Source organism: Aspergillus piperis, assembly GCF_003184755.1.
Source record: "Aspergillus piperis CBS 112811 unplaced genomic scaffold BO85scaffold_8, whole genome shotgun sequence".
Lineage (NCBI taxonomy): Eukaryota > Fungi > Ascomycota > Eurotiomycetes > Eurotiales > Aspergillaceae > Aspergillus > Aspergillus piperis.
In genome coordinates this window covers 538,575-563,135 of record NW_020291598.1, presented here as the reverse complement: position 1 = coordinate 563,135, position 24,561 = coordinate 538,575, and the positions used below count along the sequence as shown (strand labels likewise).

General features: G+C 46.9%; 9 protein-coding genes across 9 annotated transcripts; 3 read left to right on the top strand and 6 right to left on the bottom strand.

Annotated features, from left to right (window-relative positions):
* Positions 1-1,359: 1,359 nt before the first annotated feature.
* On the bottom strand, positions 1,360-2,499 carry BO85DRAFT_519787 (transcriptional coactivator p15/PC4 family protein). Its single transcript, XM_025665077.1, has 2 exons — positions 2,104-2,499; positions 1,360-2,050 (listed from the first exon to the last, which is right to left on the bottom strand). Exons 1-2 carry the CDS (start codon positions 2,380-2,382, stop codon positions 1,823-1,825), a joined length of 507 nt encoding a protein of 168 aa, XP_025515805.1. The 5' UTR covers positions 2,383-2,499; the 3' UTR covers positions 1,360-1,822.
* A 102-nt stretch (positions 2,500-2,601) lies between these two features.
* Positions 2,602-6,126, bottom strand: BO85DRAFT_448998 (PX domain protein). The gene is made up of 3 exons (XM_025660067.1): positions 6,105-6,126; positions 5,237-6,008; positions 2,602-5,185 (listed from the first exon to the last, which is right to left on the bottom strand). Exons 2-3 carry the CDS (start codon positions 5,791-5,793, stop codon positions 2,743-2,745), a joined length of 3,000 nt encoding a protein of 999 aa, XP_025515804.1. The 5' UTR covers positions 5,794-6,008; positions 6,105-6,126; the 3' UTR covers positions 2,602-2,742.
* Positions 6,127-6,580: 454 nt separating this feature from the next.
* Positions 6,581-7,356, bottom strand: BO85DRAFT_448997 (PaaI family thioesterase). The gene has a single exon (XM_025660066.1). The coding sequence runs from the start codon at positions 7,283-7,285 to the stop codon at positions 6,848-6,850; it is 438 nt and encodes a 145-aa protein (XP_025515803.1). The 5' UTR covers positions 7,286-7,356; the 3' UTR covers positions 6,581-6,847.
* Positions 7,357-7,629: 273 nt separating this feature from the next.
* BO85DRAFT_288405 (RNA-binding protein) lies at positions 7,630-9,934 on the top strand. The gene is made up of 8 exons (XM_025655241.1): positions 7,630-7,718; positions 7,779-8,039; positions 8,308-8,364; positions 8,417-8,516; positions 8,564-8,939; positions 8,995-9,043; positions 9,406-9,773; positions 9,850-9,934. The coding sequence occupies exons 2-7, from the start codon at positions 7,957-7,959 to the stop codon at positions 9,617-9,619; spliced, it is 879 nt and encodes a 292-aa protein (XP_025515802.1). The 5' UTR covers positions 7,630-7,718; positions 7,779-7,956; the 3' UTR covers positions 9,620-9,773; positions 9,850-9,934.
* A 200-nt stretch (positions 9,935-10,134) lies between these two features.
* Positions 10,135-12,369, bottom strand: sac6 (fimbrin; the record flags this gene model as incomplete). Its single annotated transcript, XM_025656005.1, has 4 exons — positions 10,135-10,169; positions 10,233-11,215; positions 11,308-11,990; positions 12,064-12,369. The coding sequence occupies 4 exons, from the start codon at positions 12,367-12,369 to the stop codon at positions 10,135-10,137; spliced, it is 2,007 nt and encodes a 668-aa protein (XP_025515801.1).
* Positions 12,370-13,514: 1,145 nt separating this feature from the next.
* Positions 13,515-16,506, top strand: BO85DRAFT_370959 (DDHD family phospholipase; the record flags this gene model as incomplete). The annotated part of the gene is made up of 4 exons (XM_025655982.1): positions 13,515-14,159; positions 14,256-14,953; positions 15,091-16,308; positions 16,383-16,506. 4 exons carry the CDS (start codon positions 13,515-13,517, stop codon positions 16,504-16,506), a joined length of 2,685 nt encoding a protein of 894 aa, XP_025515800.1.
* Positions 16,507-16,871: 365 nt separating this feature from the next.
* On the bottom strand, positions 16,872-19,048 carry BO85DRAFT_448994 (putative COP9 subunit 3). Its single transcript, XM_025660065.1, has 5 exons — positions 18,674-19,048; positions 18,327-18,563; positions 17,815-18,267; positions 17,602-17,754; positions 16,872-17,543 (listed from the first exon to the last, which is right to left on the bottom strand). The coding sequence occupies exons 1-5, from the start codon at positions 18,824-18,826 to the stop codon at positions 17,052-17,054; spliced, it is 1,488 nt and encodes a 495-aa protein (XP_025515799.1). The 5' UTR covers positions 18,827-19,048; the 3' UTR covers positions 16,872-17,051.
* An 863-nt stretch (positions 19,049-19,911) lies between these two features.
* On the top strand, positions 19,912-21,187 carry BO85DRAFT_448993 (glutamate-5-semialdehyde dehydrogenase). Its single transcript, XM_025660064.1, has 3 exons — positions 19,912-19,972; positions 20,020-20,181; positions 20,236-21,187. Exons 1-3 carry the CDS (start codon positions 19,930-19,932, stop codon positions 21,138-21,140), a joined length of 1,110 nt encoding a protein of 369 aa, XP_025515798.1. The 5' UTR covers positions 19,912-19,929; the 3' UTR covers positions 21,141-21,187.
* Positions 21,188-21,383: 196 nt separating this feature from the next.
* BO85DRAFT_459105 (solute carrier family 25 member 42) lies at positions 21,384-24,315 on the bottom strand (the record flags this gene model as incomplete). Its single annotated transcript, XM_025661628.1, has 8 exons — positions 21,384-21,461; positions 21,515-21,882; positions 21,954-22,058; positions 23,035-23,240; positions 23,309-23,445; positions 23,499-23,777; positions 23,902-24,222; positions 24,283-24,315. The coding sequence occupies 8 exons, from the start codon at positions 24,313-24,315 to the stop codon at positions 21,384-21,386; spliced, it is 1,527 nt and encodes a 508-aa protein (XP_025515797.1).
* Between the last annotated feature and the right edge of the window lie 246 nt (positions 24,316-24,561).

The following is a 24,561-nucleotide window of genomic DNA, read 5'->3' as shown; positions in this document are numbered from 1 at the left end:
AGCACACTAGAGGGGTAATTATCTGTTAGTATGAAATAGCCAATGGTGCAAGTCATAGTTATAATGTTTGAGATAGATTTCCACTCTTTTGAATACTTATACTTAGAGGTAACTAAACGACTGTGTCAGAACATACCAAAAGCACTCTTTCTGATAAGCAATCAAGTCACAAGGAGGATAAGACAGGTCAAACCGGACTATACGCCCAGGCTGACAAGGAGAACCAGTAATTTCAAGTTGATAGCCAGGGATTGTGCGGGTGGGTATCTCAATAATTTAGGTCAAGAAAATGTTCCAGCAGCACGTATTATACTGTAGCGTTGTATACGGGAGGGAAAGGGTGGAAAAGGGGGAAGGGGCTTTTGTGTTTTCCATTTTCTGGTCTGATATGACGGAAGTCCCTCACTAGCCATGGATCTGCTTTGCTTGCTAACCACCGAACTTTCCACGGGACAACAACCATAGTTGCCCCATAGTACGGAGTACAGAGTTTGTAACATTCTAAGGGGCATAACGCATCACAATCAAGTAGTTGTAGGGTATTCGCATAGCCATAAATAATACCCAGCACAAAAAGGCTTAATAAGTAAATAAATGCATATTGTTTAAGGAATTTCGGAGTTTGCAATGTCTCAATAGGTGTCACACTGTACATAGCCAAACATACATACTAGCCTCTGAAATGGGACTATCTACCCCAAAAGACTGTGCATTCAAATGCGGGTCTCCTGGATGCCAAATAATAGCGTGCATCTTGTGGTACTAAAAATTTGATTGATGAACAAAGTATGGCTAACCCGAGTACTCAGTTATTTCAGTATTGAACCCATAGATTAACTGGTACATACATCTGGGGTTACAAGGTTGTATGCAAATGTAATCTGTAATCGTTTGGGTTGAACCTCCACAACATGACGGTATAGTCAATAACCAGTCTTTTCATAGTAATACTATATAAACTTAACTAGTTTGTATCCGGATCGAAAATTAGACGTCAAACTTCTAGTAGTTCGACACCCTGGTTAGTCTACATGTATCTCATGGATAGTACCCTGTCATACAAGAAGTCTTTCTTCCGGCCCCCAACCTCTCTCGAATTCTTGAAATTGCTTTGATATCTTCACTCTCTAGGCACGGGCACCATTACTAGATGACTGCTAAGGGGCTCTCTAGTGCCCCAGAGGCTTTGTGTTGCTCTATAAGCAACTTTAAAGAAGAAGATTGGGTGAATCAGAGCTAGATGCTTCATCATGCCACTCACGCATTAATCAGTTTCAACATACTTATTCTACGGTACTGTAGCTAGTGTTCTTCTAGTTATGATACAATAAAGGGACGCATAGGTACCAAGTGCTTTTTATTTTATCTTAACCCATTTTAATGTAAATTATTTATTTAATTCCCCAAAATACTCGGTTGAAAGCACTTACCTGCTCAAGGCTCCGATCGGTTAAGTAGGTCTACTGGAGCTGTAAAAAGTGTAAGAGTGACCGAGATATAGCGATAAGGTGATAAGGGATATTCTGATAGGAAATCTAGTTTGATTCAACTGGGACTCAAAGGGACTAGCTGGATATAGTGTTCTTGAAAGCTAGAATGCGCGATTTCGAAACTTTGTATACGTACTCTCGTGGTTTGGAGGAAGGATCCATGGCATATTCGATGACTCGCATACCTACTGATAACGAATAAACAGGTCCACTCATCATTCCCGTTATAATTCAGCGTCAGTCAAGCCCAGGGATAGATAAGCAATAATAGCTTTGTTGATAACCCCATACCCTCTGCCTCATGACGATTCTAGCCCCTTTGGTGGGTATGCCTACTCATCGCTGTCGTCCTCACTCGTCGCTTCGATATTCCGGCGCGTATCCTTGTCATCCGAATAATCATCAGAGCCATCACCGCCCTCTTTGTTCTCACTGGTCAATTTACTATCGCTATCATACTGTGGTCGGGGGATTGATTCGCCTTTATTCTGAAGAGTGGTTTCAATATGAGGTAATAATCTCACAAGAGAGGAAAACTGATCAATTGGTAAAGAGATTCCCTGCGCAAACGATGAGTTTCGTGACGAGGCCTATTAGAACATAGAAGACGAACCTTCTTCCCAGGCAGCTCGTGGCCATCCTTCTCATAGTATTCCCTTATACTGACCAGGGTCTTCCCACGGAAAGATGAGATGGTCAGACGGCGTGATTTGGAGATTTCCCAGTAAAGGTCTCCATTCGAGTCAAGCTTTCCTTCGCCAGCGAGTAAATCGGTATGATTAGGGTCTGGGTTTCCCTTCGAGACATTGCCCCTCGTCCTTTTTGATGACCGAGGGTCGTCGATAGAATCACTCTCAGCGTCTGGTTCGCGCTTTCTGGCTCTGGAAGACATAACTATGTCTGCTGCCAAAGAAAGGGGCGAACGTAACTTTACCACTGACTGTGTTTAGATGATATGATGTGTCATTAATATCTCTCTCGGAAGCTCAAAGTGGACAAGCTCTCCATTAACTATATGTAAGGGGGAACGGACCGTCAATGCGGTATATATCTCACGTGACCCTAATCAAATAGTGAACATTCAATTACAGTCATCATACAGTGAATAAAGTTTATATTACCGAAACAACATGTGATGTTCAATGCACTAGAGATGCGAAAAGGAACTAATCTTGGTATTATACATGCGACGGGATTCTTGTGATCACTAATGATCGCTAATACTCAGCGAGTCGGGACCCGTATGTTAACATTAGAGGATAGCAGTCTTGAGAGCCTGCAAGAAAAGAGAATATACAAACCCCCTAGCGAGATTTTGAACCTGCAGACAATCGAAGATTCTCCCCAAAACTTCCTTACTGGCATTTGCTCCCATAACGCTCGTAAGAGCCTGGGGTAAGCCTCGCTGAACGAAGACTTTGCGAGCCGTCTCCCTCAGCCGTTCTTTCTCAGCATCAGTGGATGGCGGCGGCCAGTTTTCTAACTCGCTTTCCGTTGGCAGAGCATTTTCACGTAACTTGTTGAGATATAGCCCAATTGCTTCATCTGACGTATGCGAATCAATCATCGATACCTGGAGCAGCTCACGGATCGTCTCCAAATGAGGATTTCCGGGGCGTAATATGTACGATTTTGCCGCATTAAGTAGAGTCCTGCGTATGTTCCATGCCGAAGACAAGGTGTATAGTTCATTGATTACCGCGAATATGAGCTCGACTGCTATGCGCGTCTCTTCATGCGTGATAGGATTGCCTCGACTTCTGTACTCGCTTAATCCAGCGTCTGGTGCTTGCCCTTCGCTGTTGGCGTGAGAATTATCTTGCGTCCCGCCAGGAGACCGGGGTAGGTCAGCCGAAGTATTGCGCCCGGTTGAAGGAGACAGTTGTGTAGAAGCCACAGTGCTTCCTACATCCGTCGTCTGAGCTGAGCTGTCGGGAAATCCTGCATAGTCCGTAGCCGTATCGGATTGATTTGGAAAAGCCTCTTCAGGAGGGGGAGCTGGCCTCCCAAATGTCTTGTCTCTGTGAGATCCGTCCGGTGGGGAAGCCGAGCCAATCCTCGCAGAATTCCGAAGTCTCCCCTGTGACCCCTGATCGATTGACCCATTATGGTTGACAGGATCTAGTGGCCTGGCTTTATCGCCTACCACTGAATCTGGCGATGGCTTTTTACTGCTGCCTCCACCAAACACCCCTGTCATGCCATCCAACATGGCTTTACCACTTCCCGAGACGCCCCTGGGTGCATTGGATAATACGCCCAACACTCCCTTTCCTACATTCTCGAGTGCAGATTGGCTTGGAAAGGGGAACCCAGTCCTGCCGTAAGGATTACTGAAGTCCGATCCAAGATGTTCATCCTTGCCAAGAAATCGTTTCATCTTTTCACTCTCTGCCAGAGATTCATGGTTAAGAGCATCTTGAAGATAACATTCCAAGTTCTTAGCCAATTCCAATGTTGTCTGGCCTTTCCACGAGGGTACAACTGGGTGATCGTCTGAGAACTTCCGTAGTTTGTGCAGTCTCGAGATAGCCTCCAAAGTTTGGTGAAGCGATTCGAAATCGGTATATTTTCGGAAAACCATCCATCCAGTAGACCGTGTCGATACAGGTTCAACTTGCAGTAAGTAGTCCGACGTTGGCTTTGAGCGGAGTGGGCCTTTCGAGGTGACCTTTGAAGCTTCGGTTTCTACCGTTATGGATGCACGATGAAGGATGGCTGGTTCCGGTAGCGAAGTAGGTGCGGTTGGACTCTTGGATTGCATGAGTGAAGGAGACGAGCTGTTATTTTCTTCCAGTTTGGAATCGATATTATTTTCAATATGCTTTGCTTGATCACGATCTGAGACTTTGCGTTGCAAAGCTCCGTCTCCGATCTCATCTGCAGGCAAGACTTCTCTATGATCAATCCTGTCATCCGATGCCACCTCCTGCACATAGTCTCCCAGTGCTCTCTCTGGGCTTTGCTTCTGCTGATCATGCGCTGTGATCATGTCACTGAGTCGCTTCGCCTCTCTTTTGGCTTCCACTGTTGCCCTGTCAACATTTGCCATTTCATGTTGTATTATATCCCCAGGGATATCGGAGTCTGGGCTCGTGTTGCTCGTTGTATCGGATGGAAGTTCATTTACGCTGTTGAGTTCTCTAGTTGCTGTCACAACTTGTTCCTGGGCCCCTTCCACACCGGCGTCTATTGCAGTCATTATTTCTGACTTGCCTTCACTAAAAAGATATATAATCCAGCCATTGATGATTTCTGGCCTCGAAAGACTCGATACGGTTGACTCAAATAGAACGCTCACGAACATCTCGCGCATGAAATTTCTGAGCAGCAGACACCCATAGACATTTGGGTCTAGAAATCTGGCCAAAATATCGTCCGCTATAATGTCGAGCTTCTTCTTCTGTTGGTCGTTGGCTAAGATATTCGCCAGGCCACTTTCAGGGGACGTCTCTATGTAGCGCAAGACTACCTCTTCCGGCGGTTTAGTGGAGCCAACGGACTCGAATGCTGCAGAAAGCTCATTCAAAAACACAATGATCAGTGAGGATGAGTTAGTGAGGAGTTCCAAAAAGGTGTCAGCAGAGCGTTTACGAGAGAGGTGCAATGACAAGGACGAGATAAACTCGGCCAACAACTTCCTGCATGCCAGATGAAATGTTGTCTCGGGCGGTAATATTGGACTAGACCAGGAGCTTTTCGAGGTCTGGTAAGCTCACGAAATAGCATTATAGGCGAGAGCTTACATCACATAGTCCTTCATAGCTGCATCGGTGATTGATCTCAGGGCATCCGCTGTCTTGGGGCCAAGAGCAGAATAATCAAGATCAGCAGAGGAAGAGTCCCCGAAGAGGAATACTTGCCCAGTGTCATCTTGTTCAGCATCGGCAGCCAAGGTCGTACTTTTCGGCCAATCGAGTAGTCTTCTGGTTATGTCCAGGGCGAGCTCCTTTCTCCTTCGCTGTCGGGGATTGGATAATGGATGAATAGGGTCTTCATAAACTGCCTCCCATTGTGCATGCAAGATAATACCACTAGCAATTCCGATCAAGAGCAAACCTAGTCTTCCAAAAAGTACGAGCGTCGCGACTACCAAGCATGCGAAGACACCCAGAAGAGTCTCACTATTAGCCGTTGAGAGAAATTGAAGCGTCGATTCAATGACTCCTTTTGATCGCACGGGGTCCAAACTCTCCGTCGCGGCCTGCTCGTTGTAGCTCGTCGGCAAACCAATGTTAGAAGTCTCAGCTAATTCGGGTTTCTTGGGCTGTGACTGTTCCGCCCAGTTGGAAGTCTCATCCATGGCGATTGGCTCTGTTAAATGATCGCATTGACCGTAACGCAGGTTTGCAGGTTTATTGAGGAGAATGAAAACCAAGATTTCGCGAATGATCAAGGCTGCGCGTCGTCAGGAAGCTCGGTTGTCCTTTAACATCTGGTTATCTGATCGGCATGTCCGCTTTGGTTACCTAATACAACCGGCCGGGGATCACGAGCTTGTATAGCTATGGAGTGCTACTACATACTTAGTTAGCACTTTTGCCTACCAAGTAGTAAAAGAACCACGAGTAATGTATATTCAGGATGTGCAAATCAGTTCAAATCTATTTGTACCAGTAACATCATGGGATAATCATATTTTCCAAATAGGTTTGTAATCGTCGACAAAGTCCGCCATATATAGTAGCTAAATGGGTAATGCGACCTGCGCATATCGGTCTAATATAGGAGCAGGATTAGTGGTACCAGTACTCCGTACGATGAACACAGTACACGAAGTCCCTGGCCCGTATTTGATGAGAACTTGCTATCAGAAACTTAACCAGCCGATGTCAACGCTGCGTATGAAATACTAGGATGTGGTGAGGCTTGAGTGTTTGCTCCTTGTTGGAGACGGCGTTAAGATACGTTTTGCGCACGGAAACCAAAACACAACATCTGGAGAGACGACACTCTGGTGGTGCCGTACTCCTGTCAACTATTGGGGCCCAGAATCCAAAAGAAGTTCAGGGCTTGGGATAAGTGATAAGCCTAATCATGCGTAGCGGTACCAAATTCTGTTCCAGTAACAAAACTGAAGGAAACTCTACTTGTAGTTGAATCGTGAAGATTATATTCATCTATATAGTGCTGTGTACCCATCCAAAATTACCTTGCATTACCAGTAAAAGACAAGGTATCTAAAGCAAATAAGGATGGACATTGCTATCCGCAATCCGAGTGAATCCAGCATTCAAAGTATATGCGTTTCATGCCAGATGCAAAGAAGACTGCGGTTTATATGGAAGTGCAGATACCACCGTGTTTTTCTCCCTGCTAGCCCGATCACAACTCATTCACAAGCCTGTCTGAAACCGTCATTGTGTCTTGATATATTTGGTATGAGATCCTTGTGCAACAACTGTACCCCCATTAGAGTCAGTCTGCTTCGAGATTGTCACAGTTGTAAAAGCAAGGTTTCGCCCGACTTTGTCGGCGCGACCTTCAATTACTAGCCAGTCTCCAGTTTTCGCTGTTGAGAGATAGTTGACATGAATATTCGTGCTGACACCTGTTGAATCGAGACCGGCCGATGCAATCGCTAACCCACCCGCCCAGTCAGTGACACAGGCTGAAAATACGCCATGTAAGGTACCCTTTGAATTCAAATGTTGAGGGCCGACTTGGAGTCTCGCATTGAATACACCTTTCCCAGCATCATAGATGTCAATGTCCTGAAGTAGAAAAGCATAAATTGGGCTGTTAGTGCGGATACGCTCCCACACTTTCTGAACTTGTTGTAGTTCAGCATTCATGTTGGAAGAGGCTGTCGCGTTTTGAAGTAAATCAAAGAATGTGCAGTCAAGAAAATTTCCGAAAGACGAAAAATTTTGCTTCTTTGCAAGGGCGGCATGCTAGCTTGATATAGCTGTTGACTAACAGACACTAGTAACATTGAGTACGTAATAACCCAGTCCCAAGCTAACTACGAATCAAAAGTGATGAGAAGCAAATTGTATTGTTAATACAATACAGACGTGCTGCAGTAAATGATGATTAATATCCCGGGAACTATCAGCGTCCTAGCCTCAGGTGTTAGACTGACTATTTAGTTGATGTGAAGCTTCAGTCAATCAGGTAAGAAACGAGGCACATCCTGCATTTACTCAACTCAAAGGGTTCTCTCTATTTATCTGCAGCGTGGTTATATCAAGAGACATATCATGTTACTCATGTAATTTTTCGCAAGTAACATATCAATTGTATCCGTTTCTGAGTTAAATTACTGACTCAGACATTATGTAATAGGCAACTAGAACATCCCTGGATACTTCGCTTGTGGCATACAAACTTAGCTGTAGTTCCTGAATTGTCTCTGACTTCCTTACATCCTGCCCATTCTTGCTTCACTCGCATCCACACCACCATTGTTGATTTGCCTACCCAGTTCAGCATACAACCACACAACCTCACTGGCTGACACAAAATGTCTCGACCTGGTACTACACTCTATGTCACCGGCTTCGGGCACGGGACCCGAGCTCGCGACCTTGCCTACGAATTCGAACGGTACGTGCCGCTCATCGATTGCTACGCGCTACCATGACTATACGACCCGTGTCCATTCTCGCAATTCACCTCGGCTGAGTCCCGCAAACCGACGTCGGTGCCGCTCTCTATATCATACTATGATAGAGATTTGCTTGTTTATCCGATTTCCTTGGAGAGGGGACTCCTTGAAGGGGGACCCTCCGAAAGAGTTTTCCTCTCACAGTTGCCTTGCACCATATATTTAATGATTGATATGTATGTGGAAATTCTTCTAACAATGACTTAGATATGGACGTCTTGTCCGCTGTGACATCCCAGCGCCGCGTACCCCTTCCAGCAGACTGTATGTTTAATCCAGGCTTCGAACCCTGAATGATACTTGCTCACGACATAAGGTTTGCCTTTGTGGAGTACGAGAGCCGCCGCGACGCAGATGATGCATACCATGAAATGCATAATAAGCGGATTGGCCGCGATGATCTGTTGAAAATTGAGGTGAGTAGAAGACTATGGAATCCATAACTTGGCTGACATGGTTAAAGTGGGCGCGTACTCCTCCATCTGCTTCTTGGCGTTTTGACTCTGGCCGGGACCGGCGACGTGACCGTACTCCGCCACGACGTGGCCGCTCTCCTTCTCCTAGACGTGGTCGTGGCGACTATTCTCCCCGAAGGGACGACAGGTACGAACGGGATTATGACCGACATGACCGCGACTATGACCGCCGCGATCGCGACTATGATCGCCGTGACCGGGATTATGATCGCCGCGACCGGGACCGTGAACGTTCCCGTGACCGCTCTCGAAGCCCTGATGAGAGGGACCGCGATATCAAGGATGAAAGGGAGCGCCGTGATGACGATCGTGAACGACGCGAGGACGAGCGGGAGAATATCCCCAATGGTGAAGACAGGAAAGGTATGCTCATTGATGCATGCACCCACTTCTAGTCGTGGCTGATCATTTGTCGCAGTCCCCTTAGAACCCTTGACCTCCGCTCATGATGAGCTTGATACAGCCGAGTAGGTTATTTTGGCTTCATGAACTATCAGATCTCGTACCATACACTTGGCCAAAGACCTCAATCTGTGCTGGATTGTTTTCAAGGCCCGAGGGGTATAACGTGAAGCTTAAGATGTCATCAGTGCACGTTGGTGATCGACCTGGATGTTTAATTCGCTCTGTCGCTGTTCAATACTGGCGCTATTTTCCTGACCCCTCCCCCGAGCTGCCGTTCCCCTCTTCCACCCCCCATGCACGTGCGCTCTTCTCTTCATTCCATTGCTCTCTTGTCTTGCTTTCCATTATTTTTCCTTTGCATTAATTCTTCCTATGTGCTTTCCTTTGCCATTTAATCCTTCTAAATTGCAGTGTTCATTAGCAGAGAGAGAACACGAAGGGGCCAACTCCTGGAAGTGCTGGCGCAAAGATACGAGGCATTGGGGCTTTGGTACTATTGCTTAACATTGGTATTTATCATGGTCAGCAGCTCGAATCATGACCGAACGAACGTCGAGCGGGCCTTTTTCTTGTTTATCGTATCGCCAGACTGTCTCGTCCTTTCGTCACGATCAACAGCGATCCGTTATCCGTCTTGAGCTCGCATTCTAATATAGTCGATGATCATTGACCTTTACCGTCTCGGAAGACCGGTCGACTTCGTGCATATCCTGCAACACCGCTTCGAAAACGATTTGTAACTCTGTAGTCTGTAGAATTGGTCGTCATGTTAGTTTGTGGGGAGAATACAAGGTAAGAGAAATCCGGAAGACATGAATGAAGTATTGACCTGCCGTATCACGAGTCTGGACTGAAGGCTACACTCTAGTCTATGTTTTCCTTGCACTTAGTGGAATGAATAGGACGACTTTGCAGTTGTAGAGTCAGAATTATCGGCTATCAAGGCAGTAGGAAGTATGGCATGTGGGAATGCCCACATTCGTACACAATTCTGTCTTACATACAGCCATTCCAAGACGGTGGGGATTGAAGCATCTTGTTATTGTCTGCGTCATGACTAGTACGTACATATACTTTGAAGACAGTAAGAATTCACAAAGGAGTAGATAGGAAAAAGCGCGGTGCACCGTTGGTGTACATCTTTACCGAGCCATCACTGCATCTTTTCGTACGTGGCCATCAGAGAGCCTAGTCATATGGTGTTAGTAGGATAGATGCTGCTCGCCACAGGCCAAAGCTTTTGGAACTTACCGATGAAAGTAGTCACCAGGCGAGAGCGCACTTGGCAAATATCTTCAGGTACCAACCAAATTGTGGCACCTAGCTTTCGCGCTATGCTGATGCTCAGCTTCGCGTTTGCGTAAGCCTCCTCGTCGTTCCGACCAGGCGTTACGAGATCGTAGTCGACATAGCTACTCTTCATGCCATTGAGCACGTCAAGGAGGAAAAGGCCTGAAGCGATCGACTGGTCCTTAAAGTTGCGTATCGATGAGGATCTGCCACCGCGGTGCGACATTTCGTTTGCCCATTTGATCATCTCCGAATCTGTTATCTCGCGCTTGCCCATACGTTTGGCTAGGCCCGAGAGTGTATTTGTGATATCCCGGCGCATTAGTTGCCAAACCAAACCAAGCGTGAGAGTTCGCTGACCATCAGTAATATCCGCTCCTTGTACACCTACCAAGGAAAATCCCACGTGTTTCCCAAGCTCAGTGGCGTAGTTAGTATTCTCAACTGCCTTGAAACGCATCATTTCTCCCCCGGAAGCCGGAGGCTTATTGACGTGTCTCCAGTTGACACTGCCAGGCATCACTTTGTCATATGCTTGCAGCAATACAGTCCCATCCCTAAGATCATCAAATAGAGAATTGACAGCGGGCTGTACGTCGAGAGAGTTGAGCCACAGGGTGAAAACTCTGGCTTCCCGCTCACCCTCAGCATCAAAATCTTCAACTTCGAGCTTCTCTTCTTCGGTGATTGGGTCGAGGCCTGGAATAGTGTTGAACAAATTCGCCACAAAAGCAAGGTTCAGTTTAGGGTTCCCTGCGACGAGCGAGGAGGGTGTCAGGAACTTCCGACAGCCTAGTTTGTCCGCATTCGTCAAGACTTGTTCTGCCCTCTGAAGAACATCCTGGGTCTGAAGAGGACTCCGCGAGCAGGTCTCTGGGGCCAATTGATTCAGAAGCACGGTGTAATTTTCACCATCCTTAACATCAGATGAGAAATTTGTCACCCTATAACAGAGTTAGTCGGCTGCATCTCTAGGATTGTAGGTTTGGTCGTAGTTTCACAGCTGGAAACCTCCTGCCTGGAGAGTGCAAGATACCTTCTGTTCCATTTTGCGTTCTTCAGATGATAATTGAACCAACGTAGAAGAATCTGCTCCGGTGGAAGGCGTAGGAACTGCTCCAAAGTTTCATCTTCTTCCAGGAGCCGGTACAGTTCAGGGTGCAATTTGATATCAATCTTGCCCAAAAGACCGCGGCGGATAATCTGCCAGATCAATCCCAGAATAAGGTGCTCACGCACTTCTATGATGTCGCCGCTTCCTATGTTCACAACAGAACAGCCAATACCCTTGGCTGAATTGATCACGATGTTGTTGTTTTCCGTCATATGGAATGCATTCAGTTCTTTGATCTTCTTCCCGGCTTTGTTCAGAACGCGCTCATCAATAGTGTCCGGGACACTATCATTGATCAACTTCGCCAACACCAAGCCGTCCTTACATTTATCGAACATTTCGAACGTGTCGGTGGGAAAGGGTAGGGAGTGACCAATGTCTGGATCACCAGCAAGAACAGCATTTATGTGCCTAGTAAATTCCGTTCTCTCATCCTCGTTAATCGTATGTGTCACATTCGCCGAGGAACCTTGGACATGAATCCTGCCTCCTATACTGCCTTTGGAGACATGTCGAGACGGGCCGGCTCCATTACCCGGAAGGACTGGTGCAGGAGCCGAAGCCGCCTGATTTTGCGTCGAGGCAAAGCGGAGTTTAGAAATAAGCTGTTGGGATTTGTCTTAGCGACCACAGTACAGAGGGACGACCAAAAGAGCACAGCGATAGTGGCATACTGACGTCCACATAATCTTCGAGCTCGACTCGGCGAGAGCTGTCGAGTTCAACTTCTTTCAAGGCCTGACGCACAACATCATAGGGCTTTCGTTCTGATTGTTGGGTGGCTTTAATAACGGTTGCCTCGTCTAAGGAGCCTTTATCATCAACATCCAGCTTTCGAAAAGCATCTTGGAGAGAGAAAATCTCCGATTGCTCGAACTGCGGATATTTTCTGCGCTGTAGAGTCAGTCGGCGCCGGGCAATATCTCGAATGGTGGGATTTCTATCGGAGCCATCGACTTGCCTTTGGAGTTTGATCACGTTCATCCTCAGGGGGGTTTGCTCAGGTACTTTCCAATACAGACTGGCAAGCTAAGAGCTTAGTGAGGAGGCGTCAATGGTATTACAATAGGGTTTGTGAGCGTATGAATATAGCAGTATAGAGGGGTCACCGATCTGATGATGTAATTCGAATCAAAGATGGGTACAAGAAGAAGTTGGCAGTCTTCACTCGGCACTATTATAATGGAGTAAGCACGGCGTACTTAGGCACCTAGGTACGTAGTTGCGCTATTTTCCTCTACCTACTAGGAAAGTGGGGAAATAAAGGTGGGGGTTGCGAATACGGAGTAGTACTGCTACGTACTGCTTTTGTAGTAACAGTACTTTGTAGTTAGTAGCCGACAGGTAAGGCTCGATCACCTTGTATGTTCAGATCTCTTCACTAGTTAGCAATATGAACACCTACAAATTTATTCCATGACATGGATGGATCTGAAGGTTGTAAGCCTGGTCATTCTACGGCTTATTTGCACCATCATGGTCATGGATGGATTGAAAAATAAATCGCGTGGCACCCGATGATCAGCACGGCCATACTCTCTGCTGTATTGTATGGTAATTACGGTCTTTGCGGTGGTCAGTACTAGTAAGTAGTAAGTAGTTACCAGTCCGTACGCAGTTTTATTCCTGCTAGGTCTATTGAGGTGATCCTAGGTCGAACATGGGGTAGCCTATCTTGTAGATATACAGTAGCGTAGCCCCTGACAGGATCTAAATGCAGTCCAGTCGGTCGATGTCTGCTTCATGGGTTTCCTCATTGCCACGCCGGCGACTTACTGTAAATGTCGGTTCCTTGCAACCCTGGAGCTCGGCTTTGCCAAGAATTCGGTGCAGCTTCACCTTATCTAGGCTCTGAGATGCTTAGTTGACCACGCACTAAAGACAGTAAAAGCACGAGGAGAACAACGGTGAATAGATCTATATCTTGTCAGCATACACCAATTTAGCGCTTTGATCCTCTGAAGTATCTTTGGTCTACCTTAACTATTGGCTATATCACCATCGCGCAGTCTAACTACGTGGCCTTCTTCTATGCTAACCGCCTTGTCACCATATTCAATAGCCATCGCATTTGCTCGCTATCAAACGCATTGGCTCGTGCTCCGTCATACCGGGCTCTTAAGAGCTTGATGTCAAAGGACAGTCAAAGGGGGACTTTCTTTGGGGCCTTTACTCCGGGTAAACCCCCTAGAAGTACGACCCCGCAGCCCGACAACGGTACGAAAGACCTCCTACAACGTTCTCGAGGAGAGGACCATACAGTGTCACATAGACATGGGTTGAGTCCGCGTCGCTATCCCAAAGACTGTCCCCCGCTTAAGGTTAGGTGGTTCTATGCTGTGGATTCGCCCAAATGGAAGCCCGGGCCCCGCGATCAAAAGGGTGACTCGAAACCTTTAGCGCCCCCGAAGAAGTTTGTCCCGTTCATTTCCAGAGACTCTGAAGCCGTCGAAGATGCATTTCAAGCACTTTTACAGTCTGATGTCGAGAACGAGCATGACTCATACAACAGGTCGGTAGGAGGTGCGTCGTCCGAGCCGACCAAGGTTCCTGTGAATGAAGACTCGCTTTTTGATGTTATTATTGAACAAAGGGAGCTTCGGCCGGCCTACTGGACAGGCCCCGTCTACGAAGTTCGTCGTGGAACTTGGTTTTTTCAAGACGGGTCGACAACAAAACCATGTGAAGAAAACTTGGCTACCCAGCTTGAAGAGGGTTATCTCAAGTCAAAGCCATGGCGGTATACAAGCCCTACCTACTCTGCTAAGTTTCCTGTGAGAACAAATGACAATGAAAAAGGTAATATTGAAATCATGTCTTCGCGAAGTTAGAGGCTTACTTTGCCTACAGTACCCGGGTCTTCCAATGAGTCCGAGAATTTGGGGCATACAACTCCTGTGGCTAGGAATGAACCTGAAACGTACCGTCTGTTTGGTGCTTATATGAATAGTATAGTGACTTATCAGGATTCTAAGACAGCGTTACTGGTGAACGACGATTTCATGTCCAGGGTGAGCACAACGGTCTATCAAAAGCTTGGTGGCATTCCAGGGACGAAGCTCGTACGTGGTTATAACGAAACGAACAAACAGAAAGAGGCAGAGGATAAGAGTGGCGTCGAAATGAAATCATCTGGGGAAGAATTACAAGAGGTCTTGCCTGGGGATACTCAAGAAAGGACAGTTTCACAGATGGGTGGACCATTTACGTCTCGTTACCAAACATCGGACGATGAAGGTATCTCGGTCGAGGAAAAACCGACTGTTGAGCAGCGTGTTTCAACAGATATGGCTGAGCTCGAAGAGCGAGCACGCAAGCAAGCACAAAGGGAAATGGAGGACTCCAGGAAGGTTGAGGATAAAGATCGGGGAATCGATCACCTAGTCTTGGTCACTCATGGAATCGGTCAGCGACTTGGCATGCGTCTAGAGAGTGTAAACTTCATACACGACATCAACGTTTTGCGCAAAACTCTAAAGAGTGTCTACAGAGCCTCTCCTGATCTTCAGGCTCTTAACTCTGATTTTCCGGACAAGCACGAAAACTGCCGCATCCAGGTTCTCCCGGTGTAAGTAGCACCCTGCCTTGTGTCTCAAAGTTGATTATGTGCTTTGACCTTTGCCCCACCACCATTAGACATTTTATCCATCTTCACAAGTAATTTTCCGGGAGGACTATTAGCGTGCCAGGGCTAATAGGTTCCAGGTGCTGGAGACATCTTCTGGACTTCCCATATCAAAAGGAGCACCAATCCCGTACAGAATTCGATCTGGGTGACGCGAAAGGCTCCGAGAGCACCCCATATCCGAGCTTGTCCGATATAACACTCGACAATATTCCTGCAGTTCGAGGCCTCATCTCAGATTTGGCGATGGATGTGCTTCTCTACCAAAGTGATTACTGTGAGCATATCTCTCGGATAGTCAAGCAGGAGTGCAACCGGATTTTGGATCTTTTCAAAAAGCGAAACCCTTCTTTCCGTGGCTCTGTAAGCCTTTGTGGGCATTCACTTGGAAGCGCCATCCTTTTTGATATACTTTGTCATGAACAGCAAAATTCACGGCCTACTGAAGCCTCGCATTGTGGCTATGACGAGAATCATGATAAAGTAATCCAGGGCGATAATTTGGACTTTGATTGTGATGATTTATTCTGTTTGGGGTCTCCAATAGCACTGTTCCAGATGCTCAAGGGAAAAACCATTGCTGGGCGACCACAGAGGCAATATGCATCATCATCGACCCGTCCCGAAGGCGAAAATGGGACAGTCAAGTCGCAATCTAGCTCTTCTGTGCTTCATGATTATGGAAATGACAAGCTTCAGCATCACACTCTGACTTCAATATCATCTCCAAAATGCCGACAATTGTTCAATATTTTCCATCCTTCTGACCCGGTTAGTTACCGTCTAGAGCCTCTCATTTCGCCAGCAATGTCATCACTCAAACCTCAGCCATTGCCGTCAGTCAAGAGAGGAATTTGGACGACATCGGGTCAGAGTCTATCATTGATTAGCAGTCGTGTCGGACAAAGTGTGGGGTCATTGTGGACGAACTTCACATCCGGTGTCGCAAGCAGTTTGCTTAACCGAAGCCTTGGTCTTACTTCGGAAGATACTGCATCCTCCGAAGTAGGCCTTAATACAACTCTGCATGCCCAGAAATCACAATCATCAGCTGACCCCGGCTCTTCTCATCAAACAGAAGATATCAGAAATCCTACTCTCATTGACTCAAATTTAGAAACACTCTATGAGGGTTATCGTAAGGCCGGGGAGGGCGGCAAGCCGAGGGATTCTCAGAGCAACGTAGGGGACTCTTTTGAATCACTTGGGACCGATCATCATGGGAGGAGGCTTATGATTGAAGATGCGAAAGTGAGGACTTTGAACTCCAATGGAAGGGTCGACTATAGTATACAAGAGTAAGGCACCTGCTTATCACTTTGGATGCTTTACAATATCTCGAATCTAATTACAGAATGCTGATCTGTCACAGGGGGGCCTTCGATATATCAATGATTGCTAGTATTGCTAGCCATCTCAGCTATTGGTCTGATGAAGACGTGTGCCATTTCATGATGTCGCAAATGCTTTGTAGGAGGCCCGGGGGTGCTGCATAGCAAATTTGGACATAGTGTTGCATGCTGATCATAGTTCGACCTATCTACATGTAATGAATGGTAGTTCTATGTGCTTCGCACCTAACCAAGACATGTAAGAGAAGGGTTGAACGCCAGCGCGTGATGTCCAATTTATGTAACCTGAGACATAAGCTTCGAACGCATGAGCTACGGGCGTAGATCATTCACTGTTCACGCGGATTCCTCTAAATTTTTTGAGCTAGGGCCATTGATGCGTGCTCCGTACTCTGACCATATTTATATCCAATTAGTATACTCTTTGGTAAGAGAGCTATATGGTAGACATTGCAGCTTATATGTTAGCTGTTGATGGTAATGCCGGCATATGCCCTAGGAGGCAGTGATTTGAACAAGAGAGGAAATCATCAATTGATGTATCGAACGTGCCATTATAGGCGGACCTTACATATGCAGGACTGTTGGGAAAAGTCGGCTTGGGGTACATATTACCTTAGCCCTGTTTCTAGATCCGCTATTGGACATGGGTAAGTTCGGCATGACGTTCACCGATGTTTCCTTGTACTTCAGGTACCATCCCCCATGATGTCTTCATCAATTTCCAGACCACCATTTAGTTCTCCAACAGCATCGCCACTGACCCTTGAAGCATCAGGCCACCTCTGATTTCTAGATAAGATTTGAAGACTTTCATTTCCCAGCTGCAACTCACTGCTACATTGGTTAGCATCTTTCGTTATTAGTCCTAGTACCCGAGCCTCTTCAACCAATCGTGTTCGCATCCGTATTTCACTATTGAGGTACGATTCACGGCGCGCAAAAAACCGAAGCATTGTTGCATCTGATTGACCATGCAGATGCAGTAGCGTAGCGCTGAGGGTGCCAGACATTACGAGCAACGCCACGAAGTCTTCGATATTTGCAGAAAATGCCAATGGTGCAAGCGTGCGTTGTGCCACATCCGCTGCAGTGAGAGCCGAGAAAGTCCTGCCTAGCTTGATAACAAGAAACGAATTGTAAGCGTAGAACAGCTGGGAGACTAGGCCCTCATTATTGTCCTAGAAGACCGTCAGTCTAACCGATACGTGACAATTGTACTCCCATCTGCTAACGTACAGTACGCCAAACTGACCGACCAATGTCGATCTCAGCTCTCAACCTTGGATAGTCGCCCCTCTCAAAAGCGTCGACCAAGGATGCGTAGGGTTTTGTTAACGTTTGATATACTTTCAAAACGTGTGCAGAGATCACTCTAGGCGATGAGATCAACTATAACAGTAGCGTATGTCAGTCAAAAGCATAATTCGGGTCCTTCTGCAAGTTGACTACCTTTCCGTGCGCCAGCAAGCTAGCTAATATCCACTTCTTATAGCCTTCGATCATTATTTTGCTGACAGAGTCATTGACAGGAGACGATATGACGATGCTTAGCCAATGTAACGCCTTGTTCCATTCCTTTAAGGCCAGGTAAATCATTGCGCCATACAGAAAAAATCTCATATGATCTCTGTATGTCAGCTTTGCAGAGAAGCCAGATGCATCGGAGATGAACGTATCGCCGAAAGTGTCTTCGGAGCACAACGGACGGCTGATATGCTTGCGGTAGGCTTGGACTGAACTGGTGGGAAACTGGAAAACCCATCTTTCCATAACCGGTAAAGCATGATGATAAGACTTGGAAAGGAGAGTAAGTCTGAGGAACGTAACATGTAATGATGTAAGGACACCAGGTGAGTTTAGTCGAAGCAATGCCTCCTTTATCACTTGGACCGCTAGGAACGGCTATTGGAGGTCAACTATAAAGCAATTAAACAATTCCTGTTGGCTTGGAGGGCGCCTACCTTCGCAGTAACTTCGGCAGCTTGTGCCAGGAGTTCAACAAGTCGGCGCCACTCATAGCCAGCATACCGGACCTGGATTGGATCAAAATGTTGAAGAAAATAGGCCACTTCAGCCCATAAATCATTCCCTGGCTTGATCTCGTCTGGCACATTTTCCTTTGTCCGTTTTTGTAGACTGTCGACGTGGATATTGAGAATCAAAAGGTAGGATAACGTGTGCTGTGACGGATCGAGGTTCTGCGAGGTAAATGGTCATATTCGTAAGCATGCCTTATATACTATCTTGCATAAGAATCCACTAGCCATGCTCTTCCACCCTCACCCGCGAAGATTCTGGCCGTGCTTACATCTAGGAGATATTGAGTGTCAAGATCCTTATCGTAATTCTTAATGTATGCAACCAGGTCACGCATTTGTGTGTCATATCTTTCATCGCGCGTATCGCTTATTGCACGAAGTTCAGATGACGCCGAAGTGAGATGTGCGAGAATCTCTGCCATCTTCTGTGGGTTGTACGACCTGTAGCTGAGTAGTGGCCAGTTGAGTGCAGATAAAGGACGAAAGATGAGCGCGGCGGGTTGTTGAAGGGGGAAGTAGTAGTAGTAGTAGTAGTAGTAGTAGTACTTGACAGTACCACCCACTTATTACCTCATACACGGTGCATGCACGTTAGCTACGACAGCTAACTAGAGCAGACTAACTTACTCGCAACCACCTTGCCTCAGTACAAATCAAGGGTAATATACAGAACTAGTAGTACATACGTGGAATACTCACTACTGCTTCACTTCAGTTACCAATAGGACCGTTTTTTTTAACATCAAAAGCCACACTCCTGGTTCGTGAGGCACTATGTCGTATCCCTAGCCAGATCCAAATACGTAGAGACTAGGAATACTACTAGTACTCAAGGAGCAAGGGAAAGAGTTTGATATCAGTGTAATATTCAACCATGATATGCTGTAGTTTAAGATTGGTTGTTACAGCAGCACAACAGAACAGTTGTTGTAGGCATCGGGCCGACATTATACTGACAGTAGAAAGCTACTGAGCGTGATGTCAAACGATAACCTGTTGAAAGGGGCATTCACCGAGGTCATCAGGCCTAACTTGTAGGTACACATATGCTGGTCAATTTCTGATGAATTGCAGAATGCCGAGTATGGGCAAAACATCAACTAGCCAAAGAGGCCGAAACGGATACTTTCTCGGTGCACGGGGTACATACTAACTAGTACTGAAAGTCTACTGATTGCTTAGGTAATATTACCAACTTCAATCCGTGACCCCTCACTTCCCGTGTTCTTACCCAATGTCTTACATTCTCCTTAGTGAAATCTAGCAAATGTCGCTTACACAGTCTTCTGCCGGCAGTATCGCAAGCACTGCATCCGTAGCTGCTAGACGGCTAGCGGTCCTATCAAATGCTGAGCGCAATGAAGCATTAACGGCGCTGTATGAGGGTCTTTTGGCTAATAAGGATGCCATCCTAGCCGCCAACGCAAAGGATGTCGCATTGGCAAGCCGTGCCGCGGAGGATGGGGATTTGAATTCTAGCGTCTTGAAGAGGCTTGACTTATCAAGGCCGGGGAAATATGATGATATGTTGCAAGGAATCCTCAGTGTGCGGGATTTGACCGATCCAAGTAAGAATACTCGATTGTTTTAGTGTGCGCTTTCTGACTTGTCGAAGTTGGAAACGTGACTCTGAGGACACTGCTCGATGATGGACTTACATTGGAGAGGGTGAGCTGTCCCATTGGAGTGTTGTTGATAATTTTCGAAGCTCGCCCTGAGGTGATCGCAAATATTGCTGCCTTATCTATCAAGTCTGGCAATGCAGCTATCCTAAAAGGTTTCGATCACATACCCGCTCTAGATTTTCATGCATTGCTGACCATAATAACAGGCGGGAAAGAATCAACTGAATCTTTCGTCGCAATATCGACGGTGATCTCTCAAGCCATATCGAGCACCCGCGTTCCCAAGTCCTCCATCCAGCTCGTACAGACCAGAGACGTGGTTTCTTCCTTGCTGGCCCAAGATACTTTGATTGATTTAGTCATCCCTCGCGGGTCGAATGACCTTGTTCGCTTCGTCAAAGACAACACCAAAATTCCAGTATTAGGCCACGCAGATGGCCTTTGCTCCGCTTACGTACATCATGACGCGGACCTGGACGTCTCCGTTAAAGTGCTCGTCGATTCCAAGACGGATTATCCAGCCGCTTGCAACTCTCTGGAGACCCTGCTGGTGAATGAAGCTGTTTTGAGGACCATACTACCTACTGTTGCCAAGGCCCTCGTGGCGAAGGGTGTTACTTTGAAGTGTGACGAACCCTCGAAAGGTGCGCTGGCGGATACTTTAGACTCTGTGGAGATGAGTTCTATCGTGGATGCCGTCGAGTCCGACTATAATACAGAATTTCTGGATCTGATCCTTGCTATCAAAACGATACCTGCATCTGCTCCCGGTTCAGGTGTTGATGCAGCGATCGACCACATCAATACCCATTCCTCAAAGCATACCGACATAATCTTGACCAAGTCAAAGGCCACTGCGGATTACTTCATGAGCAGCATCGACAGTGCCGGTGTTTTCTGGAATGCTTCAACAAGATTTGCAGACGGTATGAGGTATGGCTTTGGCACAGAGGTCGGGATCAGCACCAATAAGATCCATTCCAGAGGTCCCGTGGGACTAGATGGTCTCACGATTTACAAGTACCTGATTCGGGGTGATGGCCATAGAGCAGGAGACTACTTCGATGGTGTTGGGGGTAAAAAGTGGAAACATGAAGCTCTACCATTGTAATATATAGAACAATAATAGAGAAATTTATAGGTATTCAATGATTTAACTCCATTTTCATTTTCATCCAGTTAAGCTCGCCTGGAACCCTCATAATATTCGGTCTGGCATCGGGCATTCTAATAAACGTTGGAGCAACGGCCGGCAAGGAAGACTCCTAGGTATGCATGATTCCGCAAGTCGTCATCACCAGCACGATGAACCGCTACCAGACACAAGAAACGGAAAATATTTAACCAGCGTTCCTTACACCTTGAAACCGCGAGACCTTCTGCGTCCACGGGCTCTCTCAAACTTGCGTCCCTTGCTGCGGACGTAGGGTTTCTGTTCAAGGTTAGTCTTGCAAACCATATATGTGCGCAGGGTATATAACATGCCTTGTGGCTGTGGGGGCCGAAACCGAAGTGCTTCACTGCCTCCCGAGCATTCTTGGGTCCGCGGAGGAGGAGAGTGTTCGCTCCAGTAGGGGCACGCAGAGCAAGCTGGTCCAGAGTCAAGGTCTCACCACCGGCCTTCTCAATCCTGGCCCTAGCAGTAGCAGTAAAGCGAAGGGCTGCAATGGACAGCTTCGGGACAGTAAGAAGACGGTTGTCGTCAGTGATGGTGCCGATCACAACGATGGTCTTGCCCTTGTGGGAGTCGGTCACATTGGAAACAATGCGCGAGAGCGAAACGGGGGGGCGGTTGATCCTGGACATGAAAAGGCGGCGCAAGACGACCTTGTTGAAGTTGGATTCCGTACGACCTGCAAAATTTCCACCACCCATCAGTTTCCCATGGCTGAAAATCGGTTGCACATAGAAGGCGGAGACATACGGGCGAGGAAGCGGTAAAGCTTCACCAAGACCTGCAGGTAAACGTTCTCGCTCTTGGGCGCCTTGCGATGGGTGCCGCGCACATGGTGGCGGTCCAAGTCGATACCTGTATCCCAAAATCAGTATTCGCCAAGTGAGAATAGGAACTGTCCATGGTGTTGAGCCAAAAGAGAAGTCGCAACCCGCGAAATTCTTCGGCGAATGAATATATCACCACGTCAATTTAACGTACCCATGGCTGCTGTTATTGATGGGACACCTGAAAGTTGGCTGGCTATCGCACCCGTAGTCAAGGTGAAGCTGGTGAGGTTTTCAATCTACGATTTTCAGATGCACGGTGTGTGCGGGTTGAGCCCTACACTAGTCCCAATACGGTAGCCAAGATCATTTGATGCCCAATATTCAAGGCATGCACCATTCATTGTACTAGTTACTCCAGTTTAAATCCTGACTATCCTAGCACTGTGTGCTAAATAAATTATAGTTTTAGTGGGGAGCTCCATTTATCCTGCTATCATTTATCATTGGACGTTGAACCTCACATACTGTTGATTCATTAATGAGCGATCCCTCCGGTTCCCCTCTGGACCACACATCTTTCTTATCTGTAGGCGTGTGCCCTTCCTCTAACAAATTCTATAGTGTACTCCGTAGTCCGTAGGCTTATGATCCATAAATATGTTGCATCTTTCCCACTTTTACCCCGCATAGTCTAGCATAACCCACTCCAGCTCACTTGACCTACCGTGTCAACTATCATATTCTATACCAATCAAAGTCCTTACATCAAACAATGCTCTACAAAGGTTTTTATATCTATGTTGCATAATTTAGTTATTTCCATATGCGTAATTATCGAGGGGCACTCTGCCGAACATAGCCATCGCCCGGCATTGGGAAAATTGCACAATACATAGCAGCAAAGTCAAAGAGGGTATATGATACGTACCGTCACCTAACAAAGATATACTTTTTTGGTGAAATAGAAAAGTTGGAACTTGTTTTATCTACCAGGTGTGATTTGTATTCATCGGGGTGTCGTGGCCATATTTACTGATGCTATATCTATCATTTCTCCAAACCCACTAAGAAATCCCGGGTCAACTCGAAGCTGAGCCAACTACTAGCCATACTGGGAGCCACCTTGAGAAGGTTTGGCACAATTCCTTTGAACAGGCCACGCAAGCCCTCTTGCGCCACAATGGCCCTTACGGCGTCCGTGATTGATGCATATTGATATCCCATCCCAGACATTGTATTAATCTGGAAGCGCCGTCGGAGAACATCGCTGAAGCCGTGGCCTCCATATTAGCTAATCATAACGAGGAGCAATCGATGTTTCCTGGTGGGGCTTACAATGGGTATGTGCATGTTTGTGCTACTGCACCAGAAACTGCACCGGCAAGTAGTTTACGCAGGGGTCCTGGTGTCGCATCACCTTCAGGGGTCAAATACTTGCGGACCGATTCATACGTCATGAAGTTGAGGCCAACCTAAATGCACTTAGTCACAGGTGGTATAGTATGAGCGTTCCGGGCTTACTGACATAGGGAGCGACACCAGCAACGGTAGGCACAATGCCACGGTAAAGACCTACAATACCGCCTTCGTTTCTATATATCGAGACCATTGTGGTAAACATGCCCGGTAACTGCTCGCCAACCCCTCGGTGACTGAGAGCTTCAAATGACGCTGACTGGATAGAGAGTCGAGTTCTGACAATATCAAGAGGGTAAGTAATTGTCACGGATGTGATGCCGGCAGCGGCACCACAAAGAAGCCGCTGCATGGCTGATAATTCGGCATTTGGCGAAGATTCAGCGAACTAGAGTCTACGTTAATCAAACCTCCAACCCGGTCGCCCTCTATGGCTTATATTCGCACTTCAAACGCATTATACACTCGAGGCGTACAATCTCAAAGCCTGTACGGATTGATTTTCAACTCACCTTCTTGTAGAAATTATAGCTGCCGAATTGAACCGCTGAATAAGGAATGATGCGAATACAGTTCGTGCCATTTCCGCGCATGAAGCCTCTCCATCCCTCCTCCTTTCCGATTTTGACGAGCGCTTTCCATATGGATAATTTGTATTCTTCTCTGCCAACACTCTGAATCTGGAGGAGGATTTTGAGACGTTCGAGTGGTGATACAAGTGTCCTCGACACCGCACCCGCGACTCCTCCGGCTATGAAAGCAGCAACAACGGGTTCGGCAATTCTGGACCTGGCTTTATTGATGAAACTTGGCGCTTTCTCCGTGAAATGGTCCTTTTAAGGCGACAACAGTCGTGAGCTTGAAGATGTACATGATAACTCCTGTAGCCATACCTGTATAATGTTGGACATTGGTGGTTGAGGCATTTTGAAGTCTGCACTTTGCCCGTTCGATTGGATACATCGACCTGACCGGTGGCGGCCCAAGCTGATGTTATGTATGGTCCTTGATAAGAGACCGAGGTGAATCAATCCGGTAGTAGCAGGATGCGGGGAACACGATGTTCAGTAAGCCAGTATGTGACAGACGTACTGGACAGGCCTATCCAGGGGTTGTTATGAGCAACATTGAAACTAAATAACAGCCAATGGATTCAGCTTGAGGGGTCCAAA

Bases quoted from the DNA above. Each gene is read 5' to 3' on its own strand.
- BO85DRAFT_519787 (XM_025665077.1), bottom strand. From the start codon at position 2,382: ATGTCTTCCAGAGCCAGAAAGCGCGAACCAGACGCTGAGAGTGATTCT. The intron at 2,051-2,103 runs GTTCGTCTTCTA...TCGTTTGCGCAG, and splicing joins ACGAGCTGCCTGGGAAGAAG to GGAATCTCTTTACCAATTGA.
- BO85DRAFT_448998 (XM_025660067.1), bottom strand. From the start codon at position 5,793: ATGGATGAGACTTCCAACTGGGCGGAACAGTCACAGCCCAAGAAACCC. The intron at 5,186-5,236 runs GTAAGCTCTCGC...GACCTCGAAAAG, and splicing joins GCTATGAAGGACTATGTGAT to CTCCTGGTCTAGTCCAATAT.
- BO85DRAFT_448997 (XM_025660066.1), bottom strand. From the start codon at position 7,285: ATGAATGCTGAACTACAACAAGTTCAGAAAGTGTGGGAGCGTATCCGC.
- BO85DRAFT_288405 (XM_025655241.1), top strand. From the start codon at position 7,957: ATGTCTCGACCTGGTACTACACTCTATGTCACCGGCTTCGGGCACGGG. The intron at 8,365-8,416 runs GTATGTTTAATC...TCACGACATAAG, and splicing joins CGTACCCCTTCCAGCAGACT to GTTTGCCTTTGTGGAGTACG. The intron at 8,517-8,563 runs GTGAGTAGAAGA...ACATGGTTAAAG, and splicing joins ATGATCTGTTGAAAATTGAG to TGGGCGCGTACTCCTCCATC.
- BO85DRAFT_448994 (XM_025660065.1), bottom strand. From the start codon at position 18,826: ATGGCAGAGATTCTCGCACATCTCACTTCGGCGTCATCTGAACTTCGT. The intron at 18,268-18,326 runs GTAGGCGCCCTC...GACCTCCAATAG, and splicing joins CTGCCGAAGTTACTGCGAAG to CCGTTCCTAGCGGTCCAAGT. The intron at 17,544-17,601 runs GTACGTTAGCAG...ACGGTCTTCTAG, and splicing joins GTCGGTCAGTTTGGCGTACT to GACAATAATGAGGGCCTAGT.
- BO85DRAFT_448993 (XM_025660064.1), top strand. From the start codon at position 19,930: ATGTTGCAAGGAATCCTCAGTGTGCGGGATTTGACCGATCCAA. The intron at 19,973-20,019 runs GTAAGAATACTC...GACTTGTCGAAG, and splicing joins GCGGGATTTGACCGATCCAA to TTGGAAACGTGACTCTGAGG. The intron at 20,182-20,235 runs GTTTCGATCACA...CCATAATAACAG, and splicing joins CAATGCAGCTATCCTAAAAG to GCGGGAAAGAATCAACTGAA.